The 22178-nt window shown below is 59.6% G+C and overlaps 1 protein-coding gene across 12 annotated transcripts in view; it reads left to right on the top strand.

The window, feature by feature from the left end:
- STK36 (serine/threonine kinase 36) overlaps window positions 1-21348 on the top strand; it is a 37558-nt gene extending 16210 nt beyond the window's left edge. For 7 of the 12 annotated variants that reach the window (XM_037912699.2, XM_037912698.2, XM_043525402.1 and 4 more), the window contains 25 exons: window positions 944-1084; window positions 1666-1743; window positions 2512-2642; window positions 2765-3014; window positions 3810-3903; window positions 4168-4337; window positions 4824-5038; window positions 5169-5274; window positions 5394-5537; window positions 6061-6240; window positions 6570-6667; window positions 7214-7319; window positions 7706-7847; window positions 9090-9217; window positions 9756-9860; window positions 10285-10383; window positions 10903-10997; window positions 11834-11897; window positions 12462-12572; window positions 12802-12876; window positions 15538-15709; window positions 17050-17197; window positions 17877-18036; window positions 18310-19056; window positions 19711-21348. In XM_037912699.2, the coding sequence (XP_037768627.1) occupies window positions 1022-1084; window positions 1666-1743; window positions 2512-2642; window positions 2765-3014; window positions 3810-3903; window positions 4168-4337; window positions 4824-5038; window positions 5169-5274; window positions 5394-5537; window positions 6061-6240; window positions 6570-6667; window positions 7214-7319; window positions 7706-7847; window positions 9090-9217; window positions 9756-9860; window positions 10285-10383; window positions 10903-10997; window positions 11834-11897; window positions 12462-12572; window positions 12802-12876; window positions 15538-15709; window positions 17050-17197; window positions 17877-18036; window positions 18310-19056; window positions 19711-19857 (3828 nt within the window). In that variant the 5' untranslated portion in view covers window positions 944-1021 and the 3' untranslated portion in view covers window positions 19858-21348. Of the gene's footprint in view, window positions 1-943; window positions 1085-1665; window positions 1744-2511; window positions 2643-2764; window positions 3015-3809; window positions 3904-4167; window positions 4338-4823; window positions 5039-5168; window positions 5275-5393; window positions 5538-6060; window positions 6241-6569; window positions 6668-7213; window positions 7320-7705; window positions 7848-9089; window positions 9218-9755; window positions 9861-10284; window positions 10384-10902; window positions 10998-11833; window positions 11898-12461; window positions 12573-12801; window positions 12877-15537; window positions 15710-17049; window positions 17198-17876; window positions 18037-18309; window positions 19057-19710 lie in introns of those variants that run through there. The other 5 variants (XM_037912696.2, XM_043525401.1, XM_037912700.2 and 2 more) reach the window with 4 other exon arrangements.
- Window positions 21349-22178: the final 830 nt, after the last annotated feature.

The raw sequence follows: 22178 nt of genomic DNA, 5'->3' as shown, positions 1-22178 counted from the left end.
CCATTCTAATCCCCTGCTTTCACATGCTCAGCACTTTCTGGAACATTCCTCTTTGGGGCTGACACATTCCAGGCTTTGTTTGCACTTGATGGGGAAATTTATTTGTTTTAAATTTCTCTGATTATTTCTGAATTTGGCAGCTTGATTCTCCCTGTACCTTTTAGACAGGGCTGCAGCAAAAGCAACCAACATCTGAAACTTGTTCTGGGCAGAATCTCACTGAGGTCTGGTACCTTGGCTTGGTCTAGATAAAAATTAGGTTTTGATTAACTCCTGACAATTTGCAGCTTGGTTAATGAGCCCGTGCAGCTGCAACTGTCATGAATTCTACAGGTTTACACACTGATTTTGGAAAGGCCTTTCACCCTGCATCCATTTCTACTGGCACGATTGTTCACCTACCGTTTTGCCTGCAGTTCATTGTGGATGCCGTTAGTGACACTTAGATGGCTGGTACCTGATTTGCAGCAGAATACTGCAGTTATGCGACGAAGTGCTACAATTTGCACAGTTCAGTGTGTGCAAGATTCTGCCCAGGAAACCCGAGGCTACTTTTACAAATCAGAACCCCAGAGAAAGATGCACCCTGCACATGGGCAGACCTAGCTACACTCATATACTCACTTTACAAAATTTCCCGGCATTGAATCGTCGTACCTTTAAAATGACTGCAGTTTTTCAACCCTAACTTGTTTTGTAGATCTCGCTGAGATCTAGCATGTTGGAAGAAAATCAATTCAAGATTTTAAAAGTTATGAACACTGAAACTCAGCAAACTCTGGGGTCCCCTTAATCCGTGCCTGGTGCTAAGGTTACGTGCAGTGGTAGGGGAGTGTAGACCTGGCCTTAGCCTTCCACTCTAGCAGTCACTTGTTGATCCTTGCCTGGGCGGGAGCAGTGGTGGGTGCGGGCTTGCAGCTCCCAGCTTTGGCTGCTTTGGCAGGTGGTGGCGCTGAAGTTCATCCCCAAAGTCGGGCGATCGGAGAAGGAGCTGAAGAACCTGCAGCGGGAAATTGAGATCATGAGGGGGCTGCACCATCCCAACATCGTCCAGATGCTCGACAGCTTCGAGACTGACAAGGAGGTAAGAGGGCGTGTGTGGGGCCTGGGTGTGAGGGCACTGTCAGCGGCACAGCTTCTCCTGTATAGCCGTAGCTGGTCGCAGCTGGGCCCTTCCCGCAGGTGCTAGAGGGGTCCTGTCGCTTCCAGCGACGCCATCAGAGCAGGCGTCCCTGGCTGGAAGGAGCAAGCGCTGGCCTTTCCAGTGACTCTGCTGCATGTTTCTTGTCCCACCTGCCGGCGGCTGGGTTTGTGCCTCGCTGTTCGGGTGAGTCCCGCAGTCAGACTGCACAGCTCTCGTTGTCTCCCACTGCTGGATTCCCCAGTGATTCCCCTTCCCCAGGGCCCAGTGGGGTGTTTCCTCCGCCCCTTGGGCTAAATCCCGAGGCCTCACTCCGGAGGGCCAGTAAGAGGCTGCCTGAGCAAGGGCTAAGTCCGGGTCTCTGGACCTGGCCAGACGTGCTGGAATCAGTGTCCTTGCCCGGTGGGTTTCCCAGCATAAATGCTCCAGCCATGAGATCCCGTTCCCAGGGGCCCCCAGGACAAAGCTGGGGTTTGCACCTACTCTCTGAGGTCCCACGATCCCTTCCTGCCTCCCCCCTGCAGGTGGTGGTGGTGACGGACTATGCGGAGGGGGAGCTTTTCCAGATCCTGGAGGATGATGGGAATCTGCCTGAGGACCAGGTAGCTCTCTGATGCTGACGCATCGGGGCCAGCCAGAGTCATGTCAGGCCTGGGGCAGGGCAGCGGTGAGGGGCTCATTGTCTTGCAGGAAGTGGCAGTGTTGCTCCTTCAGACAAGCAGATGTCAGAGCTGGCTGGACACTGCCAAGTCTTTAGTCTGGGACTGACCCTCCAGAGGGGAAGGAATCGGAGCCCAGATGCAGGGGTGGGAAGGCTCTGATTGGCCAAGCAGGAGAGAGAACTCACCTTTCACCTCGACGCGAGCTGGGTTCAAATCTAGCTACAAGTGACATGAATTTGCTGGGTCTCAGCCTACTTCTCCCCTGTGTCCAGGACAGGAATAGGGATGAGGGGTGGGTTGGGATCAGAGGGCTATGGCAGAGCTCTGTGTGTGGGCGGGAAGCCCAAGACTGGGACAACCGGGGGCTGTTGGTCAGGATTGAGGGGCCCTGGCAGAGCTGGGTGTGTGGAAAGCCTTGGGCTGTGGGTTGAGACACAGGGGCATCAGCAGAGATCAGTGTGTGCGCACAGCCAGAGCTGGGCTAGCAGGGGCTGCGGGTTGGGAGTGAGGGGCGCCGGCAGAGCTGTGTGTGGGCAGGGCTGGGCTAGCAGGGGGCTGCGGGTTGGGAGTGAGGGGCGCCAGCAGAGCTGTGGGGGGCCCAGGGCTGGGCTAGCAGGGGGCTGCGGGTCGGGAGTGAGGGGCGCCGGCAGAGCTGTGGTCAGGATGCAGGCTCGGCCGTTGAGCCCTCAGGGTTGCCGTGTTTCTCAGGTTCAGGGCATCGCCGCCCAGCTGGTCTCTGCCCTCTATTACCTCCACTCCCACCGGATCCTGCACCGCGACATGAAGCCCCAGAACATTCTGCTGAGCAAAGGGGGTGTCATCAAGCTCTGCGACTTCGGGTAGGGGCCCCAGGAACTCGCCTGCCCTTGGCAGGTGGGGCCATTGGGGCAGTGGAAGGGTTCCTGGGCTGAGGGGTGGGGCTCTCGGAGGCAGAATTAAGGGGCTCCCTCTCTCCCGGCAGGTTCGCTCGCGCCATGAGCATCAACACCATGGTGCTGACGTCCATCAAGGGCACCCCGCTGTACATGTCCCCCGAGCTGGTGCAGGAGAAGCCCTACGACCACACGGCCGACCTGTGGTCTGTGGGCTGCATTCTGTACGAGCTGTTCGTGGGGACTCCGCCTTTCTACACCAACAGCATCTTCCAGCTGGTCAGCCTCATCATCAAGGACCCCATCAAGTGGCCCAAAACCATGAGCTCTTCGTTCAAGGTAAAGGGGACGAGGGGTGGGCAGTCCCACTGCACCCCACAGAGCCACAGCCGCCTGGTTCCAGACAGCCGCCTGCGCCCCCCGCCCCCCCCCCCCGCATGGCTCCAACATCCCCTCCTCAGGCGAGGTCACTGAACCCCCCTTTCGCAGGGGATGGGCTGTCCAGGCCAAATTCCTGCTTGGGAATCATGAGCGGTTCCACTGACTCCCCTTGCAAACTGGATTCTTCACTTCCTTCCCTGGTGAGCGGTGTTGCTGTGTGCTGTTTGACGGCTGCGGGGACTCACCCCAGAGCTGGCTGCAAGGGTAGTCAGGGGCCTGCATGTTCTGTGTGTCGATCGGTGCAGGATCTGCCTCTTGCTGCTGAATCGTCCTCTGGAATCTCAGCTTCCGTTTACACCAGTTGCTTCCAGCCCTTATGGTTGTGAAGAAACCCTTCCAGGGTGACAGAAGCGTATCTGATGCAGCAACACCCGCCTGAGTCTGTAGACAGCCTGAAACAGCAGCTCTGAGGGACACAGACTGGCCCATTAATCTCAAGGGACATTAACTCTGAAGCATAACGATGAGATGCCGTACGCCAGCTTTTAACTATTTCAGCCATTTCAGCAGAAACATCCATTTCTACCCACTACCCCACGCTCCCTTCCCAAAGTCAGGTGTAGAACCCAGGAGTCCTGACTACTCCTTAGGCTAGTGCACATGCCCAGTTCATTGTGTCCCAGCAAGAGCCAGCAACTGTGGGGACACAGAGAGGCAGTGAGTGTGACAATGGGTCTCTGTGCCCCTGGGCAGAACTTCCTGCAAGGCCTGTTGATGAAGGACCCTTGCCAGCGCCTGTCGTGGCCGGAGCTACTGCACCATCCCTTCATCGCTGGACGGGTCACCAGTGAGTACCAGCTCTCGCTGCCCCCGGGTGCAGTGCCACCATCACCGCCCGCTGCCCGGCCACCCCCTCTGCCCCATCTCCCCCGGATGCAATAGGAAACTGCCTGGCCTGGCCCTCTCTCCAAATGCCCCTTGAGACCCCAACCCAGGCCAGTCTCCAGAGTGCCCATGGGGTGGTTGGTCCCCTCCAGTCCCCGGAGCTCCCTCCACCCCCTGTTATGGTTGCTGTGGTCCCTGACTGGGCTCACCCCCCGGCTCCCGGCAGTGATCGATGACACAGAGCAACACGGAATCGCGAACCCCTTCACCAGCAAGCTGCCCCCGGAGCTGCAGGTGCTGAAGGAGAAGCAGGCTCACTCGCTGGCCCCCAGGAGTGGCCAGTCCAAGATCCTGAGGAAGGCGCGGGAGAAGATGGCTGAGGAGGCCCGGAAGAAGGTGTGTGTCTGGTATCACTGCAGCAGCGCTGGAAGCTCACTGGGACACACGGGGCCTAGGAGGGAACTTGACAAGGGGCTGGGCGAGAGACCGAGCAGGGCCCCTCCAGCTGGAGGTCCCAGAAGCAAGTGGGAGGGATAGTGAAGCCGGGAGGTGGTTGGGCCAGTTATGGGGGGGCCCACAGGGGATCAGGAGTAAGATGGGAGTCTGGGGGGGTTGGTCAGTTACATGGAGAGAGATCCCCTGATGACTGGGGGGACTGAGTGGGGAGAGGAGCCCGAGGGATTGGTCAGTTACACAGATAGGGCCCCTCAGGTTGGGTGAGAGTCGGGGGGTTTGGTCAGTTACGGGGAGATGGGTGTCTGGGGCTTGTCAGTTACAGGGAGAGAGACCCCTCCGGATAATAGGGGAGTGGAGGCAGGAGTCTGGGATCTTGGTCAGTTACACAGAGATATAACCTGGCTGAAGCTCTTCGGTCTTTTCCAGGAGCAGCTGAAGGCAGACACTCCGTCTAAAAAGGAGGCAGCCAGAAGAGGTCCGGGGCACAAACCCAAAGCAGCCCCTGAGAAGGCAGCCCTCAGGGAGGGCGAGCAGACAGCCCGCGCTCTGGGCTCCCCTCCTGGAGACAAGAACCAAGCCGTCCTGGGAGAAGAGCCCAACGAGACAGAGTGGGAGACAACTGAGCCTCCCCCTACGCCACGGTGAGGGGCAGGGATGACTGCTCTGGCTCAGCTGGGTCTGTGGGTTTCCGGGGGCGGACTGGGCTGGGGGGCACCCGTGAGCAAGGAGATGGCACGAGGCAGGTCTCTAGCTGCTCTGCTTCTTGGGCAGGGAGCACCGGATCACACAGGATTACGAGCGGGAGTTCCCAGAGGAGGGCAGCAAGGCGGGGCCACGCGGCAGGCGCAGCATCGAGACCGTGCACCTGGAGAGCGAGGTGAGGCGTGACTGGGTGTGGACTGGGGCACTGGGGAGGTCTGGGGCAGGCTTGGCCCCACTCCCCTGAATCAGATGGTATCCACGCGGCCATCTCCCCTCTTGTGACCTTTGGCCTAGGAACTGGATAGTGACGACGAATGGCAGCATTTGATCGAGGCCACGGAAGCCTCCGCCATGCAGCTGAGCACACCCCTGAGCCTTCTGGGGGACCCGGCCTTCCAGCAGCGCATCCGGGCCCGGCTCCAGCACTCCAGCCAGCAGGCGAGTGGGGACAGCCAGGGGAGCGGCCTGGGGGCAGCAAGCGACTGCTGTGGTTCCTTATTCCCAGCTCGCTATTCAAGGAAGGGCTTGGGACTGGGTGGCAGGAGATCTGAACTCGGTTGTCGGCTGTGTTACCTTGCAGGACCCAGGGGGAGAGAGAGAGAGAGGGTGTGTGTGTGTCCCATGCCTCAGTTTCACTATCTGCACCTAGGACACAGAGCTCAGAGCAAGGCAGGGAAGCCTTCCCCTCCCCCTGCACTGGTGACCCTGGGGGAAACACCTGGATCCCTCCATCCTCCCTCCCATCCAGGGAAGGAAATTCCTCCTCTGTCCCCAGAAATCTGAGCTCTCCTGTTTGGTGGATCCCTGCTCTGCGCCCCCGCCCCCCGTGGGTCAGAGCCTGTGATGAGGGGAGCCCAGTGGCTGGCAGACATGCTGCCCATGCCAGTGCCGGGGTGCCCGCATCCAGGCCTGCTGCTGATCTCAACATCACAGGCCCCTTCTCTGGCCTCTCTGTGCCCAGGTGCTGGAGGGGATGTTGGAGGGAGCGTCTCATCTCCGCCCAGCCCTCCGTGTCCTGGGCAATCTGCTCGCCACCAGGTGTGACTCAGAGCTTCTGGACAGCTTCTGCCAGGCCGCGGATTTGCCTCGCTTCCTGCTGCACCTGCTCGGGCAAATCCTGCAGAGCGCCAGCAGCAAGCAGGTGGGCACAGGGGAGTGCTGGGTATGCAAGTGGCCCCCGCCCCAGAGGCTAGTTTTGCACATGCTGCGGGGGGCCTGTGGGGGAGAGGGGGTGTCGCCCCCAGAGGCTGTTGCATCATCACCGCTGCATGAGCTCTCTGGAGGCAAGTTGTGGCCCCCCTCCAGCTCTGGATGTGCGTCCTCCCGGAGCTAACCCTGAGCGACTAGCTCCCCCTTGCAAGCCCCTGTCAGAGGGGGAAGGGCCCTAGGGTGCCATAGGTCAGGGCAGTTTGGCTGCCCACCAGTCAGAGTGGCACTGCCTGGCACATGGTTTCTTTCCTGCTCCCGCAGCAGCCCTGGTGCATCACGCTGCTGGCGGACCTTGTTGGCGTGACAACGGCCTATTTCACCAGTGCCTCCCACCTGGGGTGGAGCCGGAGGAAGAGAAGGTAGAGTGGCTGCCGGCGGGGTGGGGGGAGTCTCTGAGAGGCATTGCACTGAGATCCCCTTCCACCCTTCTCCCCACCAGCCCCGGGGCCCTGAGGATTGGGGGCCACGCTGCGGGATTAGAGCTCGCAGCGTGGGGGAAAGACCTGAACGTGGCCCACCCACAGCATGTTGTCCTCCAGAGCTCTCAGAGCACGTGTGGATGACACTCAGGATCATCATCCCCCATTGTAGAGGTGGGGAAACTGAGGCACGGAGGGGGGAAGGGATACTCTGGGATCCCACAGGGTAGCAGAATTGATGAGTTCAGACCTCCTGTCTCCCATCCTGAGGCCTCCCCACTGGGCCATGCCACCTCCTTTGGGGCTGACCTGCCTGTTAGCCAGACGCCTGCCTCCCTGGGCTGCCCTCCCCCGGGGGCTCTGCAGTAAGGGCGCAGCTGGCAGATCCCATGGGGAGAGCTGTTCCCGTTGCCCGGTTGAGCGTGCAGTTCATCGGGCGACCCCTGGCCCCCCGTGCCTCGGCTCACCGACACCCACCTCCCCCAGCCTGCAGGTTTTCCACGAGGCAGCTGCCGGCTTCCTCTCCCTGCTGCCCAAGCTGCTGGCCCAGCCAATGGACGTCGAGATGAGGCTCCGCCAGCAGAGCAGCATGGTAACGGTGCCCCTCCTGCGTGCTTGGCTCCCTCTCGCTGCCCCGTGCTCGCTCGCTGGGCCTCTCCCATGGGCTCCTGCCGTCCAGCGCGGGGCCTCCTTCCTGTCCCCTTGGTCCTTCCTTGTGTCTCTCCCATCGCCTCAGACCGGGCTGGCTCCCTCCCCTCTGGGGCGTGGCCCCCGCTGCCAGCCCTGGCCCTGCAGGGTCAATCCTGCGGGCCCTGAGCCCCTCGCTGTCAGAGCAGCCTCCATGGCTCAGGATCATCCGGGGCCCCCTCCCCTCTCAGGCCTGGAGCCTCCGCTCACGGCCTCCCCTTTCCTGCTCTTCCCTGCCCCGTCCCTCTCCCCAGCCGTGCGGTGACTGCGGACCTCTGTGTCCCTCTGCAGAGCTTCGCCCTGCTCTGTGAGGACATGGACTGCAGCAGCCCCAGGGTGTCGGGCCCCTTCTATGCCAACCTGCTTGCCAAGCAGCGCCCCCTGCTGGACACACTCCTCCAGGGGGCCACCCTGGAGCTGCCCACTCCGGAAGGTAATGCTTTCTCCGCACCTGGGAGGAATGGGGGGATATCCCCCATGATGGGTCAGCCCCACATCTGCCAGGTGGCTGGGCTCCCTCTGGCCCCTCGGGCTGGCGGGGTCCCCAGGGAGCTGCAGTCACTGCCCACGATTCTTTGTTCCTCATTTTAGTGCTGGGGAAAGTACGTGACCGATGACCCTGATTGGAGCCAAGGGTAGAACAGACCATTCCCGCCCACAGCTCTGCTGGTGCCCCTCACTCCTGACCTGCAGCCCCCTGCTAGCCCAGCCCTGGGCTCCTCCCCACGCAGCTCTGCTGGTGCCCCTCACTCCCGACCCGCAGCCCCTGTGCACTAATTGTCCATCTGGCTCTCTCTCAGCACCCCGATCTTTGTTCATAATTACATGTTGTCAAGGTTCCTTCCCCACTCTGAACTCTAGGGTACAGGATGTGGGGACCTGCATGAAAACCCCCTAAGCTTATTTTTACCAGCTTAGGTTAAAACTTCCCCAAGGCACAAAGTCTTTGCCCTTGGATTAGGTAAAACGCTGCCACCACCAAGTGTTTTAGACAAAGAACAGGGAAAGGGCCACTCAGAGCCCTATTCCCCCAAATATCCCCCCAAGCCCTACACCCCCTTTCTGGGGAAGGCTTGAGAATAATATCCTCACCAATTGGTACAGGTGACCACAGACCCAAACCCTTGGGTCTTAAGAACAATGAAAAATCAATCAGGTTCTTAAAAAGAATTTTATTTGAAGAAAAGATAAAAGAATCACCTCTGTAAAATCAGGATGGTAAATACCTTACAGGGTAATCAGATTCAAAACACAGAGAATCCCTCTAGGCAAAACCTTAAGTTACAACAAGACACAAAACAGGAATATACATTCCCTCCAGCACAGTGAATTTACAAGCCATTAAACAAAGAAAACCTAACGCATTTCCTAGCTAGATTACTGACTAACTTTACAGGGGTTGGAGAACTTGCATCCTTGATCTGTTCCTGGCAAAGGTATTTCACAGACGGACAAAAACCCTTTGTCCCCCCCACTCCAGATTTGAAAGTATCTTGTCCCCTCATTGGTCATTTTGGGTCAGGTGCCAGCCAGGTTACCTTAGCTTTTTAGCCCTTTACAGGTGAAAGGGTTTTGCCTCTGACCAGGAGGGATTTTATAGCATTGTATACAGAAAAGTGGTTACCCTTCCCTTTATATTTATGACACGTGTCTTCGATCTTTTGTTCCTGCCCAGAGCCAGCGAGGGAGGCGAAAGCAGCACGAGAGCAGCGTGAGCGTGGGGCAGATGTCTTCACAGAAGCACTGGCCGCAGTCTGCAGCCTCCCCGTGGGGCGGAACGGGTGCCAGGAGGCCAAAAAGCAGGTCAGGAGCTCGGACCCCTCACGGTTCCTTCCTGGCCGCGAGGCAAAAAGTGCCCTGCAAGCATCCTGCGTGGCTGGAGGTGACGGGGTCGCTGCAAGCTGCAACCACCCTGGCCTGATCTAGAGCTTGGGATCCCGAGCACTTTACAGACGCTGCCCAGGGGACACTCGCATGCAGCCACCTCTGGGGTGGAAAGTGGCAGGTGCCACGCAGGGGCTCGGGACAGGGAGTAAATGAGGCTCTGGTAGCCGATGGAACACACGGCGGAATTCGGGGAGGGGGAATGCGATTATCCCCGCTGCAGTCTGAGCAGGACGCTGGGTTAACGCAGAGGCAGCGTGAGGGTCTTTACCCGTCCTAGGCGGTCTGGGATGCAGCGTTCCCCAGGGCCATGCTGGGGCATGGGGCCAGCACGGACTGCCAGGGGAGAGCGCCCCCTACTGAGCTCCCACCCTGCTCCCTGCAGCAGAGCGCCCCCTACCACTTAGGTGGCTAGCAGGTCTCTGGGACTGTGATCCTCTTGGCTGATTTCCCACAGGTCGCCCAGCTGGTGGCTGAGAAACTGACGGAGGAAAACAGCCAGCTGTTAGTGAGGCTCGTGGCAGGACTCGAGCGCCCGGCCTGCTCCCTGAACGTGCTGAAGGTAACGGGTCCCTGGACTGGCCCCGCCGTGCCTCCATTGCCCCTTGGTGGGCTTCCGTGGGGCCGATGGGAAGGGGCCTCCCGCTGTGCTCTCCCCTGCAGATCGAATCCAGCCCTGGCCCCGCTGTGTGTCAGCTCGGGCTGATTGTCGCTTTCACAGCGCGGCACCCCCATGGCACCAGCTGTGCCACATAGTAAGGGGCCTGCTGCTCTCAGGTGGCAGATCTTGGCCGTCCTGCCTCCTCCCCACTGTGTCCCTTGGGGCCCGCCTGCGATGTGGGGTCACCGTGAAACCGAGCCCACCACGGCCTGCAGGCTGGTCATGGGTCTCTGCAGGGCACCTCCTCCCTCCTTCTCCTTTTCTAGCTGGGCTCCCGGCTCTGTGTGTCCCCCGCGCTGACCTCTGCTGTTCCTCTGTCCCCCAGGTCTTGTATTCCTGTGGCCACGCCAGTAAAAGTCTGTGCCAGCTCCTGGCCAAGGGGCAGCAAGTGCCGAGCTCCCTGGCCCGGCTGGTGAAGGGCGAGGTACGTCCCTCTCGCCTCACGGAGACCCCCAGGGGGCGGATCGCGGGTACAGCTGGGCTCCTCCCTCCTGCTGACTCCCGAGAGCACGGGCTAGATCCAGCCCCGGGTCCGGGGACTTCGTGCCCTCGGCCACCGGCTGTGGGGGGGAGGGGCAGAGGGACCTGGGGCGACGTGAGGTCCAAGGGGTGCAGAATGAGCAGAGAGGACTGTACCAAGGATTGTGGGGGAGGGGCGGGGGAAGGCGTAAGGTGGGGGGTAGAGGAAAGGGATCTGGGGGAGGGGAGAGGGAGGTTAGCCCTGGGTCTGGCAGGGGAGGAGTTGGGACCGGTCTGGTGAGAGGCGGGGGGCAGGGCAGGGTGGGGTGGAGGTAACCGAGGAAGGAACCATTGTCCAGATCTGCATCTCGGCCTCTGGTTTGGGCAGCCCGGTGATTCCCTGGTGCCCACCCCTGCAGCCTTTGCCCTCCTGCCCAGCGCCCAGGTCTTGCTGCCCCCAGCCCTGAGCTCTCTCCCTTCGCAGGTCCCGATGGGGGAGCGGCTGCGGGTGCAAGCCTGCGAGGCATCGCTGCACCTGCTGTCTCTGCTCGCCCTCCAGCTGCAGGCTCTCCCTCCCCGGTAAGTGTGCCTGCCCCCTACCCTGCGTCCAGCCTTGGCAGGGACGCTGGCATTCAGCGCCTACAGGGGGCGAGCTGGGGGGGCTTCGGCCTAGTCTACTCCACATGCCTCCTCACCAGTGGCCCCGACTGGCCCCTGGCTGGTGGCTGCTGCAGAGATCTGCTCCTAGGTGGGATCCCCGCCAGGGCAGGGCTGCAGTTAGCACTGGATCTCCCCGTGCGTGGAGCATTTCAGGCTCTGGCTCTGCCCCAGGGGAAGCTGCGTTGACCCTTCTCCGGCAAAGTAGCCCATCAGCTTTGTGGCTGCAGGCCATGGGATGTGGGACTCAGCAGGGGCGCTTTCCCCTCGGAGACAGCGCTGACCCCAGTGGGGCGATAGGGGGCGCTGGGCTGCGGGGAACAGGATGTGGGGCTCAGTAGGGGGTTCAGTGCAGTCCCCAGTGGGGGGCGCTGGGCTGCTGCAGTACCACTTTTCTCAGAAGACAAGAAATGAAGCCCTTAATCTCGAGGGGGGGGGTTTCCGTAGAGCCAGGCTCTGGACCCTCCTGCCTTGGCCAAATGCCAGCTGGGCAGCTTCATTCTGCCTCCCGAAAGTCCCTGGCAGTTTGTTGAAATATGGGATCTTGCTTCACCTCCTGGCCTAAGCCGCGCAGCAGCATTGCTATATACTGTGACCCAGCTGCTGCATTGCTTCTCAGAGGTGGCTGCCTTTCAGTGCTGGGGAAAGTGGTTGCTGTCCGTGATCAGTTTGCCCAGCTCTGTAGGGTGAGTCAGTCCCTGGCGGGGGCCGATTTCCCAGCTTCTCCTGATGCCTGGGTCTGGGTCGCTGTGTTTCAGGGTGGACCTGGTGGTGAGTGACGCCACCGAGCTCTTCACCCAGTCGGCTGTCGTCTCCCTCGTGGTGAGTCCGTCCACCTGGCACAGCCCCACCCAACCGGCTCCCGTCCTGGGAGGGCCACACCTGGCTTGAAACGGCCAAATCCCCATCTGTGTATGGGCAGAGCCCTGCATCTCCGCCTAACCCTTCCCATTCAGGGAGCTAGCTGCAGTCGGAATTGTTCCTACACTCAGGGGGAGGGGGTCACAGCCAAATCCCCTTAGTCCGAGGGGTGTGGGGGCAGTCTGGCTGATCCTACACCCGGGGGGAGATGCTCACAGTGAGACCTCCATGGGCAGGGGGTGGGGGAGCAGTCTGACTGTTCTTACACTTGTGGGAGGGGGTCAAAATCAGATCCCCTTGGACGGGGGTAGGGGGTCAGTCTGACGGTTCCTACACCCGGGGGTGATGCTCACAATCAGATCTCCCTGGGCAGGGGTTACGGGGTCAGGCTGACTGTTCCTACACCCAGGGGAGGGATGCTCGTCGTCAGCTCCCCGTGAGTGGGGAAGGCGTGCCAGAGGAAGGGAGTGGCCAGCTGTGCATACCCCCGGACTCTACGGTGCTGAGCTCTCCCCTCCCCTGCAGAGCGCCGCGGGATTCCTGCTGGCTCAGCTCGGACAGCACGGGGCGACCATCGAGGTGGGGCGCGAGGACGCCATGTCGGCCATGACCAATGCACTCACCGCGCCTGCCGAGGTAAGGGGCGAGCACCCGGGGGGCTGCCCCGTGGGAGGGCAGGGCCAGGAACCCCCAGTGCACCCCAGCGAGGGGACGGACAGGCTGGGACGCCCTGACCGGGTCACCCGCAGCTCAGCACTAATCCAGTCTGGCCCATCTGATACCGTGGGAGCGTTTGGAACCACCCAGTTCTAGAGCCCAGTGCCCAGCGCTAACCTGGGCCCCTCCTGCCCCACTTCTCTTCCAGCTGCACCTGCCCCCACCCATGGGCGCTGGCCTCTACGATGGATTCCTGCTTCTCCTGCTGCAGCTCCTCGCTCAGGTACCTCGCTGCCCGCTTGGATCTGGCGCCGGGACTGCCTTGGCGGGAGGCTGCCAGGGGCTAAAGGGGGTGGGCGAGGGTAAATCCAGGTGTCCTGGATCCACAGGATTGGGGTTACGCCCTGTCACGGAGTCCCTGGGCGATGCTCTGGAACTGCTCCCCATGAAGCCAGTCAGGACTCTGGGACAGTCGCCTTTCTGTGAGCAGCCTGTCTGCAGGACACACAGCTCACCCGGCTCCACCTTCCTGGGTCTGACCTCGGAGCATTCAGCCTCCTCTGCCCCTCCGTGCGCTTCCCACAGCGAGTCCGCCCAGGCGGGGTCCTGGGGAAGCCAGAGGGTCCTGCCCCCCAACTCCGCAGTCAGACGGGACTCTCAGCCAGCCAGTAAAACAGAAGGTTTATTAAACAACAGGAACATGGTCTAAAACAGAGCTTGTAGGTGCAGAGAACCGGACCCCTCAGCTGGGTCCATTTTGGGGGGAAGTGAGCCAGACAACCCCGTCTGCCCTTCACTCCATGTCCCAGCCAGCCCCAAACTGAAACTCCCTCCAGCCCCTCCTCCTCTGGGCTTTGCCCCTTTCCCGGGCCAGGAGGTCACCTGATTCCTTTGTTTCCAACCCTTTAGCTCTCACCTTGCAGGGGGGAAGGGCCAGGCCATCAGTTGCCAGGAAACAGGGTGTCGGCCATTCTCTGTGTCCAGACTCCTGCACACACCTGCCCCCTAGGGCTCTGCAATGATCATACACCCTTATCCCACCACTGCCTAGGGGAAACTGAGGCACCCCCACACTATTCAGAGGAAACATTAAGAACAGTCCCACTTCGTCACACGCCCCCAGCTGTGGAACAGTCTCTTGGAGCAGCCCCTTCCATGTGCCAGACCCCCATGGGGTCTCACTCCTCCTCCTGGGTCGGCTCCAGCCCTCCTGCTTCACCCCGTGAGCTCTGCTCAGTGGGGACAGAGCCCCGCCCGCACCTCAGGGATCAGTGCACCTCGCTGAGCATTTGCAGTGACTCGCCCAGCGCTGTCTCGACAGGTGGGTGTGTTAGTCGTCTGGACGCAGAGAGAAGTAAAGGATAATGCCTAGAGCACTCTGGTCAGCCCAGAGCCCAGCCAAGCTGCAGCGAACCCCAGGGATCCCAGGCGAGAGCCCTGACTCCTTCCAACCGCCAGCTCTGATCCCCCTCTTGCCTCATCCCTTCCAGGTCCTTTGTTCTCCAGCTGGGGTGTGGCTCTGCTTCCCTGCTGGGAGGTGGGGAAATCTGTCTCCCTCTGGGGCGTTGGTTGGTGGCTGTCAGTGGCCTGGGGATGGCTTCATGGATTCTGCATTGATGCGGGGTCGGCCAGTCCTTTGTAATGACCCGTCCCGGCTCAGCCAGCTACGCACCATTCATACCTGTCTCTTAGCCTGCCCTGCCACCAAACAGTCCTCCCCCACTCAGGGTAACAATGCAAATATGGGGGAAACTGGGGCACACACAGGCTTCCAGAAAATGTTACAGGAAAGTCCAGATGCCCCTGACTCAGCAGGAAGTTGAACGGCTGTGCTGGAGAGAAGTGTGGGGAGAACACGTGGGAGTGGCCAGCTGACATGAGCTTTCTTCCCCCCGTCACGGAGTCCCTGGGCAATGCTTGGGAACTGCTCCCTACGAAACCAGTCAGGACTTTGGGGAAGTCCCCTCTCTGGGAGCAGACAGTCTGCAGGGCAAACAGCTCACACGGCTTCCACCTTCCTGGGTCTGACCTCAGAGCCTTCAGCATCCTCTGCCCCTCCGTGCGCTTCCCACAGCCAGTCCACCCAGGCCAGGTCCTGGGGAAGCCAGAGGGTCCTGCTCCCCGACTCCGCAGTCAGACGTGACTCTCAGCCAGCCAGTAAAACAGAAGGTTTATTAGATGACAGGAACATGATCTAAACCAGAGCTTGTAGGTACAGTGAACAGGACCCCTCAGCCGGGTCCATTTTGGGGGGCAGTGAGCCAGACAACCACGTTTGCCCTTCACTCCTTGTCCCTAGCCAGCCCCAGACTGAAACTCCCTCCAGGGACTGGAGCCACCCATGGGTGTGGAGCTGCCAGCCCGCAGCGGGAGAGGAATGGCCCTGGGAGTGGTGCAGTGGGGGAGGAGGACCATGGGAGAGGAGTGAAGTGAGACCAGGAGACAAAACGCCCAGCACATTGACAGCTCCATTCCCAAAGCGAGCCATGATCTGGGGGCGTCTCCCTGAGGGGGCCTGGGTTTCAAAGCGGGGTGCTTGGCACTTCTGACCCTCCAGCCCCTTTAAGGTGGCACAGGCAGGGCCCCCAACTCCCTAGTCGTGGGACTCGCCCGGGGAGCAGCTGCTGGAGATGCCAGTGGGAGGGGAGGCAGGGGCTGGGGGCTGGCCCGTCAGAGGGGGGTGGAGGCAAGTGAATGGGATGGGGGGGCCCATGAGACCATCTCTCTATTGTGATGTGGCCTTGAAAGAGTCTGAGCCCCTGGCTGTGGTCCAATCTGGTGAGGTTCTGACACCCCACCCTGGCTCCCACTGGGCCAGGCCCTTACTTTGTGGGAGTACCAGCTGCCTACAGGACTCTGGGTTTGGCCCCTTGGTGGTGGCGAGGGTCGAGGGCACTCCGCCCCATGCGGCATGGCGCACTGACAGGCGTTCTCCCTCCGCCAGGGCGACACGGTGACGGTGCGGGGGTTTGCCAGCTCGGAGCTGTGGAACGTCGCCTGGCACCGTTTCGCCATGGTGCTCCACCTGGCCACCGATGAGCCGGTGATGGAGGGCGAGGAGCCACTGCCAGGCCAGCCCACTCCGGAGCCAGACTGGACCCTCGTCTCTCCTCAAGGTAGGGAGGGAGGAATGTCACTTTCACCGGTGGCCTAAAACTACACATCCCAGAATGCCCTCTGGCTGTTAAATATCCCCCACATCTGGGAGTTGCTACAGGGGTACTTTGTGCAGGTTCCCACGAGGGGTGGAAGCTGCTTCCTTCACTCAGGGCAGCTCTTCACCTCGAGATGCTGGAAGCAAAGATTCCTCACCTGCTAATCCCCATGGAGACAACTGAGATGAATGGATTCCCTCAGCCTGGAGCTCTGGCCCGCCCGACCCCATTAGCATCTCCTGTGGCAGGTTCCTTTGAAGACTCATACGTGCGCCCAGATGCAGCCCGGCTGGTGAATTTTTGAAGGGTGAAGAATATGAGGAAGGACAACACAATGGTTAGCCTGGCACTCAGGAGACCTGGGTTCCATTCCAAGCTCCACCACAGACTGAGATTGTTACTTAGTCTCTCTGCGCCTCAGTTTCCCAGCTGCCCAATGGGGATGATGGCCCTGCCTCCCAGGGGCCTGTGAGGTGCTCAGATACCCCATGATTGGGGCCCAATAGGTGCCTTAGCTAGAACTTCAATTGACGGTTTGTGTCTCGGTGTGGAGCCTTTCACGTGTCTCACACGATCTGCCCAAGCATCTTCTGCCTCTCTCGTGAGTTCAGCCCTTCCCTCAGCGGCAGCGGAAGTCTGGTCTCTTGGTTTATTAGTAGCTAGATTATACCCAGCGCCCCCTCACCAGGTCTCTAAAACCCTCTTGGCGTCCTGGGACATTAACATGGGCCTTTGAGGCCCGGGCTGGTGTTTGGTGACCACGGTGGTGGGTGTCTTAGACATCCAGACTGAGTCGAACGTGGCAGCCTGTCTTCCTGGGGCAGCGACCTCAGCCAGGGAGCCGCAGGGGCCAGTGAGTGCGCCGGCCTACGCCGCGTCCTCGATTCCTGTCAAGGTGGGGCTGGCATCCCTGCCCGTGCTGGGAGGGGCAGGAGAGGAACAGGGAAGCTGCTCTGGAGAGGAGGGGACAGCTGAGCCCTGGTGGGTTGCTTGCCGTTCAGCAGGCCCGTCTCCAGGAGATCACAGTCAGGGTCGCTAGCCTGCCTCAGGCCCGTTCCCAGCCAGCTCTTCTGGAGTCTCCCGGTTCGACGGACGCTTCCCTGGCTCTGCCTGGTCTCGGGCAGGAGTGGAGACCTGATCGCAGGAGCACTCCCCACTCTGCCTCATGCCTGCGAGGCAAGATGGAGCGGCCTGGCTGCCCCAGAACCCGCCCAGCACCAGGACAGTGTGGGACGGGGAGGGGCAAGACTCATTGCTCACCCCTCATTTCACCTGTCTGCCAATTTTCCCATCCCCTGCAGGCACCGCGCTCTTCCTCAGCCTGGCCCTCTTCGTCTTCACCCGAGAGCCTCACCAGTGCCTTCTTCAGCTCGCCCACCCCGACAGCGTCATCATGGCAACCTTCCCCAAGCTGCTGTCCCTCGACTTCCTGGGTCACCTGGCGCAGACGTGAGTTCCAGCCAGTCAGGAGCTTGGCTGGGCGGGACTTGGGGGTTTCATGACTGGCGGTGCCAAGGGGAACTGGGATCTAGAGAACACGCTAACTGGGAGAGGTGCAAAGAAGAGGCTTCGAAAACCTGCCTCAAAGAGCCCAGTCTATGGAGCTTATCAAAGGACGACTTGATCAGTCTCTAAGTATCTACATGGGGAACAAATATGTGAGAACAGGCTCGTCGGTCTAGCAGAGAAAGGGTTAACACAGTCCAGTGAAGCTGGACCGGAAATCGGATGTCGGTTTTTAACAAGGAGGGTAATGAACCACGGGAACAGCTTCCCAGGGGTTGTGGTGGATTCGCCATCACTGGCAGTTTTTCCACCAAGCCTGGGTGTTTCTCTAAAAGCTCTGCTCTGGGAGTGATTGGGGGGCAGGTCTCTGGCCTGGGTTCTGCGGGGGGTCAGACCAGATGATCACAGAGGTCCCTGCTGGCCTTGGAATCTCGGAATCTAAGGGCAGCTGGGACACAACTTGCCCTCTTGGCGTGTGTGTGCCTGCTGCAGATGGCCCCACTCAGGCGCAGTGTGGACCGATGGTCCCTGAGGAACAGTACAACCACTCAGACCTCCCTGCTGGGCCTAGCATTGCGGGGCTCATCCATCTGATCCTCTCTGACCCCTCTAATGACCCCAGGCAGGTGGGGGAGGACGGTGACCCCGAGCTGGTCCCAGCTGTGGTGCTCCAGGCCTGCCAGCTGCTCTGCTTCCCCTTCTCCTTGGACGTGGACACTGAGACCTTCAGGTGGGTCATGAAGGCCCTGAGAGACGCCGAGATCCCCGCCCATCTCCTCCAGGTACCCAGGAATGCTCCCTCCCTCCCTCCCATGGCTTGGGCTCTGGAGCCGTGATGAACGGGCCCCAGGCTCTCGGTCTGGACTCCATGTGCCCTTTCTTTCTCTCCGCGACCCCCCCACCCCACTTGCTCCCCGCATGCCAAGCAGAACCCTGTGGACCTCTGCTCCCATTTCTGCCTCTTGTCTGTGGTGCCTGTCTCCATTAGACCCTCCATTCACACCGCCCTGGTCCATCCGAGTCCTCTCAGCAGCTGCCATCTCTCCTACTTCTAGGTCTGCTGCCACCATCTGCCCTTCTCGGAGACCGCGCTTCCCATGAGCCTCCTGTGCCACCTGGTCCTGTCCGACGAGCGGGTCATCGACCAGTTGGTGGGGGTGGCTGCTGCTTCGGACCCCGCCAGTGCCTTCCTGTCGGCCATCTTGCTTTCGGACAGCCCTCTGCTCACAATGGACCTCCTGTCCCTCCTGACCCACGTGGCCCGGGCCTGTCCTGCTCACCTGCCTTTCCTCCAGAAGATCCTGGGCGGCTCGGACTCGGCCTGCCAGCTGCTGAGCCACCTGCTGTGCCACCAGGAGCACCCGATCCGCGCCAAGGCCTGCAGCCTGCTGGGCAACCTGCTGCGTCACAACCAGGACTTCCCCCGGGCGCTGCGGAGCCGGGCGGGCCTGCTGGAGCGCCTGCTGGAGCGCCTGTCGGACCAGGACGAGAGCGTGCGCAGGTCGGCCAGCTTCGCGGTGGGCAACGCTGCCTACCAGGACGGCTCCCTCCCGCACGCCCTAGGGAAAGCCGTGCCCGGCGTGGTGAGGCTTTTGAGCGACCCCCAGGCCAAAACCCGGTGTAATGCCGCCTCCGCTCTGGGGAACTTGGGCAGGCAGACAGCGGAACTGGGGGACGTGCTGATCCAGAGCAGAGCCCCCCATCTCCTGCTGGAAGTGGCCTGCCACGACTCCCAGCCAGCTGTGCAGGAGGCAGCACTGGTCGCACTGCGGTCCGTCAGCCAGCAGCCAAAGATACACCAGGTCAGGAGCGCCGGGTCAGATTTCAGTGGGGGGCAGGGGCGAATTTCAGCAGGATCCATCCCCCTTCCTGCCTGGGGAAGCTCCCCGGCCAGGCCTGTCCCCTGCGGTTCCCTCCCCACCTCTGCCTCCCTGTGGGCCCGGCCACTCGCACCAGCCTATTGTTAAGGGGTGGCAGTGGGGGGTTTCACACCGTGCCCACGTCCCACATGCTGGTCGTTCACCAGAGTCCTGTAGCTCCAGGAGACTGCGGTGATGGTGCCCCAGGCCCAGTGCCCCTCACCACCACCATCTGGGAATTCCCGGCTGTCCTCCCATGGGGAGTCCAATCTCGTGCCCCTGGGGCAGGAAAGATGGGTGGCAATCTCATGCCCCAGGGGGCAACCTAAATGATGCTCCTGCACCAGGCGCCATCCAGCCTCCCTCTGCATCCAGAACCCTCAGGCCCATCCCTCCATCTTCTCATCCTGATTCTGTGAAGTGCTCTGAGCTCCACATGTTGCCTAGAAAGCTGGACCTTAGGCTTTGAGATGTGTGCAGACTGACGGGCAAAGAGGGTAGATGGGGCAGGGCCCCCTGGCAGAGAACGTGGCTAAGGCAACACACAGCACAGCCCAGGCTAGCTGTGTGGTGAGTGTCGTCTCCTTTGGGTTCCAGGTGCTCGTGTCGCTCAAGGCCAGCGAGAAGCTGCTGGCACTTTCCATCAGCGAAGCTCAGACCAGTTCCTATGGGAGGCCCCGACCGTCTTCAGCTCATCACTGCAAGAAGCTCATCCACCTTCTGCGCCCAACACACAGTGCCTGAGAACAGCAGGTCTCTGCTCTGGGAGAGACCATTCCACCCGCCTCTTGAGGACTACACTTTGTGCCGGAATACAGGGGACACCACCCCCATCTCCTGAGACCAACGCAGTGCCTGAGCATGGCAGGTCCCTGTGGAGTCGGGGGAGACCACCCTGACAACAGTTGGTCAAGAAACGTATCTGATAAAGACAGAGATGGGTGAAATACGGTGTGTGAGAGAAAGAAACCAGAACTCCTCCTTCTCTTGATCTGGACCCCTGCTCTCCGATGAGACCCCTCTTTGCCAGTCCTGAGAAAGATCATGCCAGCAACTCCCTTTCCTGTCCTTTCGTAGAGATCTCTCCAACCCAAATTTGGTGCCCCCCACACTTCCCCAGGGACAGACGTTGGTTAGTGTTCCATCTTGTACTATCTCCACCCCCACCACATTTCATTCCAAGAGCACCTTGGAATGAATGAACCCAACCCCGTTTCCAGGCTGAATCCTATCCAACCAGGTCTAGCTTCTACTTAGAGGTTCTTCTGACTCCAGGCACCTTCCGGGGAAGAAGCCTCCAAACCTAAAGAACCCAGCTTTCAAAAAGGGGTCTCATGCTTACTGAGATGTACCTTATGGTCACCTAGGTTCAGCCATGCAGGGGATCCAGCCCCAAGATCCAGTGTGCCTTTGGCCTCTCCCCACATCAGTCTCTCTCCCACCAGAGAAGTGCCCCATCTCTCCCCATCCTCCTTGAATGAGCTCCAGCAAGATCAGATTTAATTGAACCAGACCCTGGATGGACTAAACCCAACACCAAGCCTTGATGGTTCAGGGACTCTCTCCAGGACACATTCCACATACTTACCTTCACCCTACACTTCCAGAGTTTAACTGCAGGGTCCAGGTGATACAAGCCAGACTTGGCATCAGATTCCCAGGAGAATTGGAGTTCATGGTGTGTCCAGGATTCTGTTCACAGCTGCTGAGGGCTTCTCTTCTGCAGTGAAGTTGGAGATTGTCTCTCTGGCTCAGCTTCATGAAGACGGGTTCGGTTCTCCTGTTATCCGTGGAGTGTGTGGTGGGGATTCTACTCTGCGGCTCTGACTGAAGTCTGAAGGTTTCTCCTAATCTATGTGCTCCATCATGCTGGAACCCACCGCCTTTGTGGATGAGAACTGGACAGTCAAGTGCCATCAGCGGAACCTGCTAGCGTTCCTTAATCAGCCAGAGGGGTCGCATTTGGGCAGTGCCAGGCACTTCCTCCCTGAGGTTCCATGTACCACCTCAATGTTGTGGGTCTGAACATACTCGATCCGATGTGTTCATAGTGGTATTTGGGTGTCCATAGAAGCCTTGGCTGGACTTATCCTACCTGCATTTTCTAGCCATTTGTAGTGACTCTTTTATAACAGAGACTTTGTGTGATGTTGGTTTGGAGTCACTTTTCTGGATTCATTTTTTGTACTATTGCATTTACGTTTATAATTTATTATAATAAACGGCTCTTCCCTTCCTGGGAAAGCTTCCTGCTGCGTGTGTGGATCCCTTAAAGAAATGAACAGAACTGGTATGTGGCCAGCATGTATCGGGCTCCAGGGATCCCAAAGAGCTTTACCCTGAAAAACGTTCCAGAGCAGCGAAAGTCTAGATCACAGATACTCTAACTTGTGGCTCCTTGGGGCCCTGCAAGAGTCTACATAAGAATGGCCATGCTGGGTCAGATCAATGGTCCATCCTGCCCATCTTCCAACAGTGGCTAATGCCACGTGCTTCAGAGGAAATGAGCAAAACAGGCAATCATAGAGTGATCTGTGTCATCTCCCAGCTTCTGGCAGTCAGAGGCTAGGGACACCCAGAGCATGGGGTTGTGTCCCTGCCCATCCTGGCTAATAGCCATTGATGGACCTGTCTGCCATGAATTCATCTAGTTCTTTTTTGAACCCCCTTATAGTTTTGGCCTTCACAACATCCCCTGGCAACTAGTTCCATATCTTTTTTGAGATGGGGTGACCAGAACTGCATGCGGTATTCAAGGTGTGGGCATACCATGGATTTACATAGCACCATTATGATATTTTCTGTCTTATTATCTATCCCTTCTAATGGTTCCTAACATTCTGTTTGCTTTTTTGGCTGCTGCTGCACATTGAGTGGATGTTTTCAGAGAACTATCCACAGTGACTCCAAGATCTCTTTCTTGAGTGGTAACAGCTAATTTAGACCCCATCATATATGTATAGTTGGGATTATGTTTTCCATTGTGAACTGCTTTGCCCCTTATCAACACTGAATTTCATCTGCCATTTTGTTGCTCAGTCACCCACTTCAGTGAGATCCCTTTG

The sequence above is a fragment of the Chelonia mydas genome, chromosome 11 (assembly GCF_015237465.2).
Source record: "Chelonia mydas isolate rCheMyd1 chromosome 11, rCheMyd1.pri.v2, whole genome shotgun sequence".
Classification (NCBI taxonomy): Eukaryota; Metazoa; Chordata; order Testudines; family Cheloniidae; genus Chelonia; species Chelonia mydas.
This window is presented reverse-complemented; position numbering and strand designations above follow the sequence as displayed.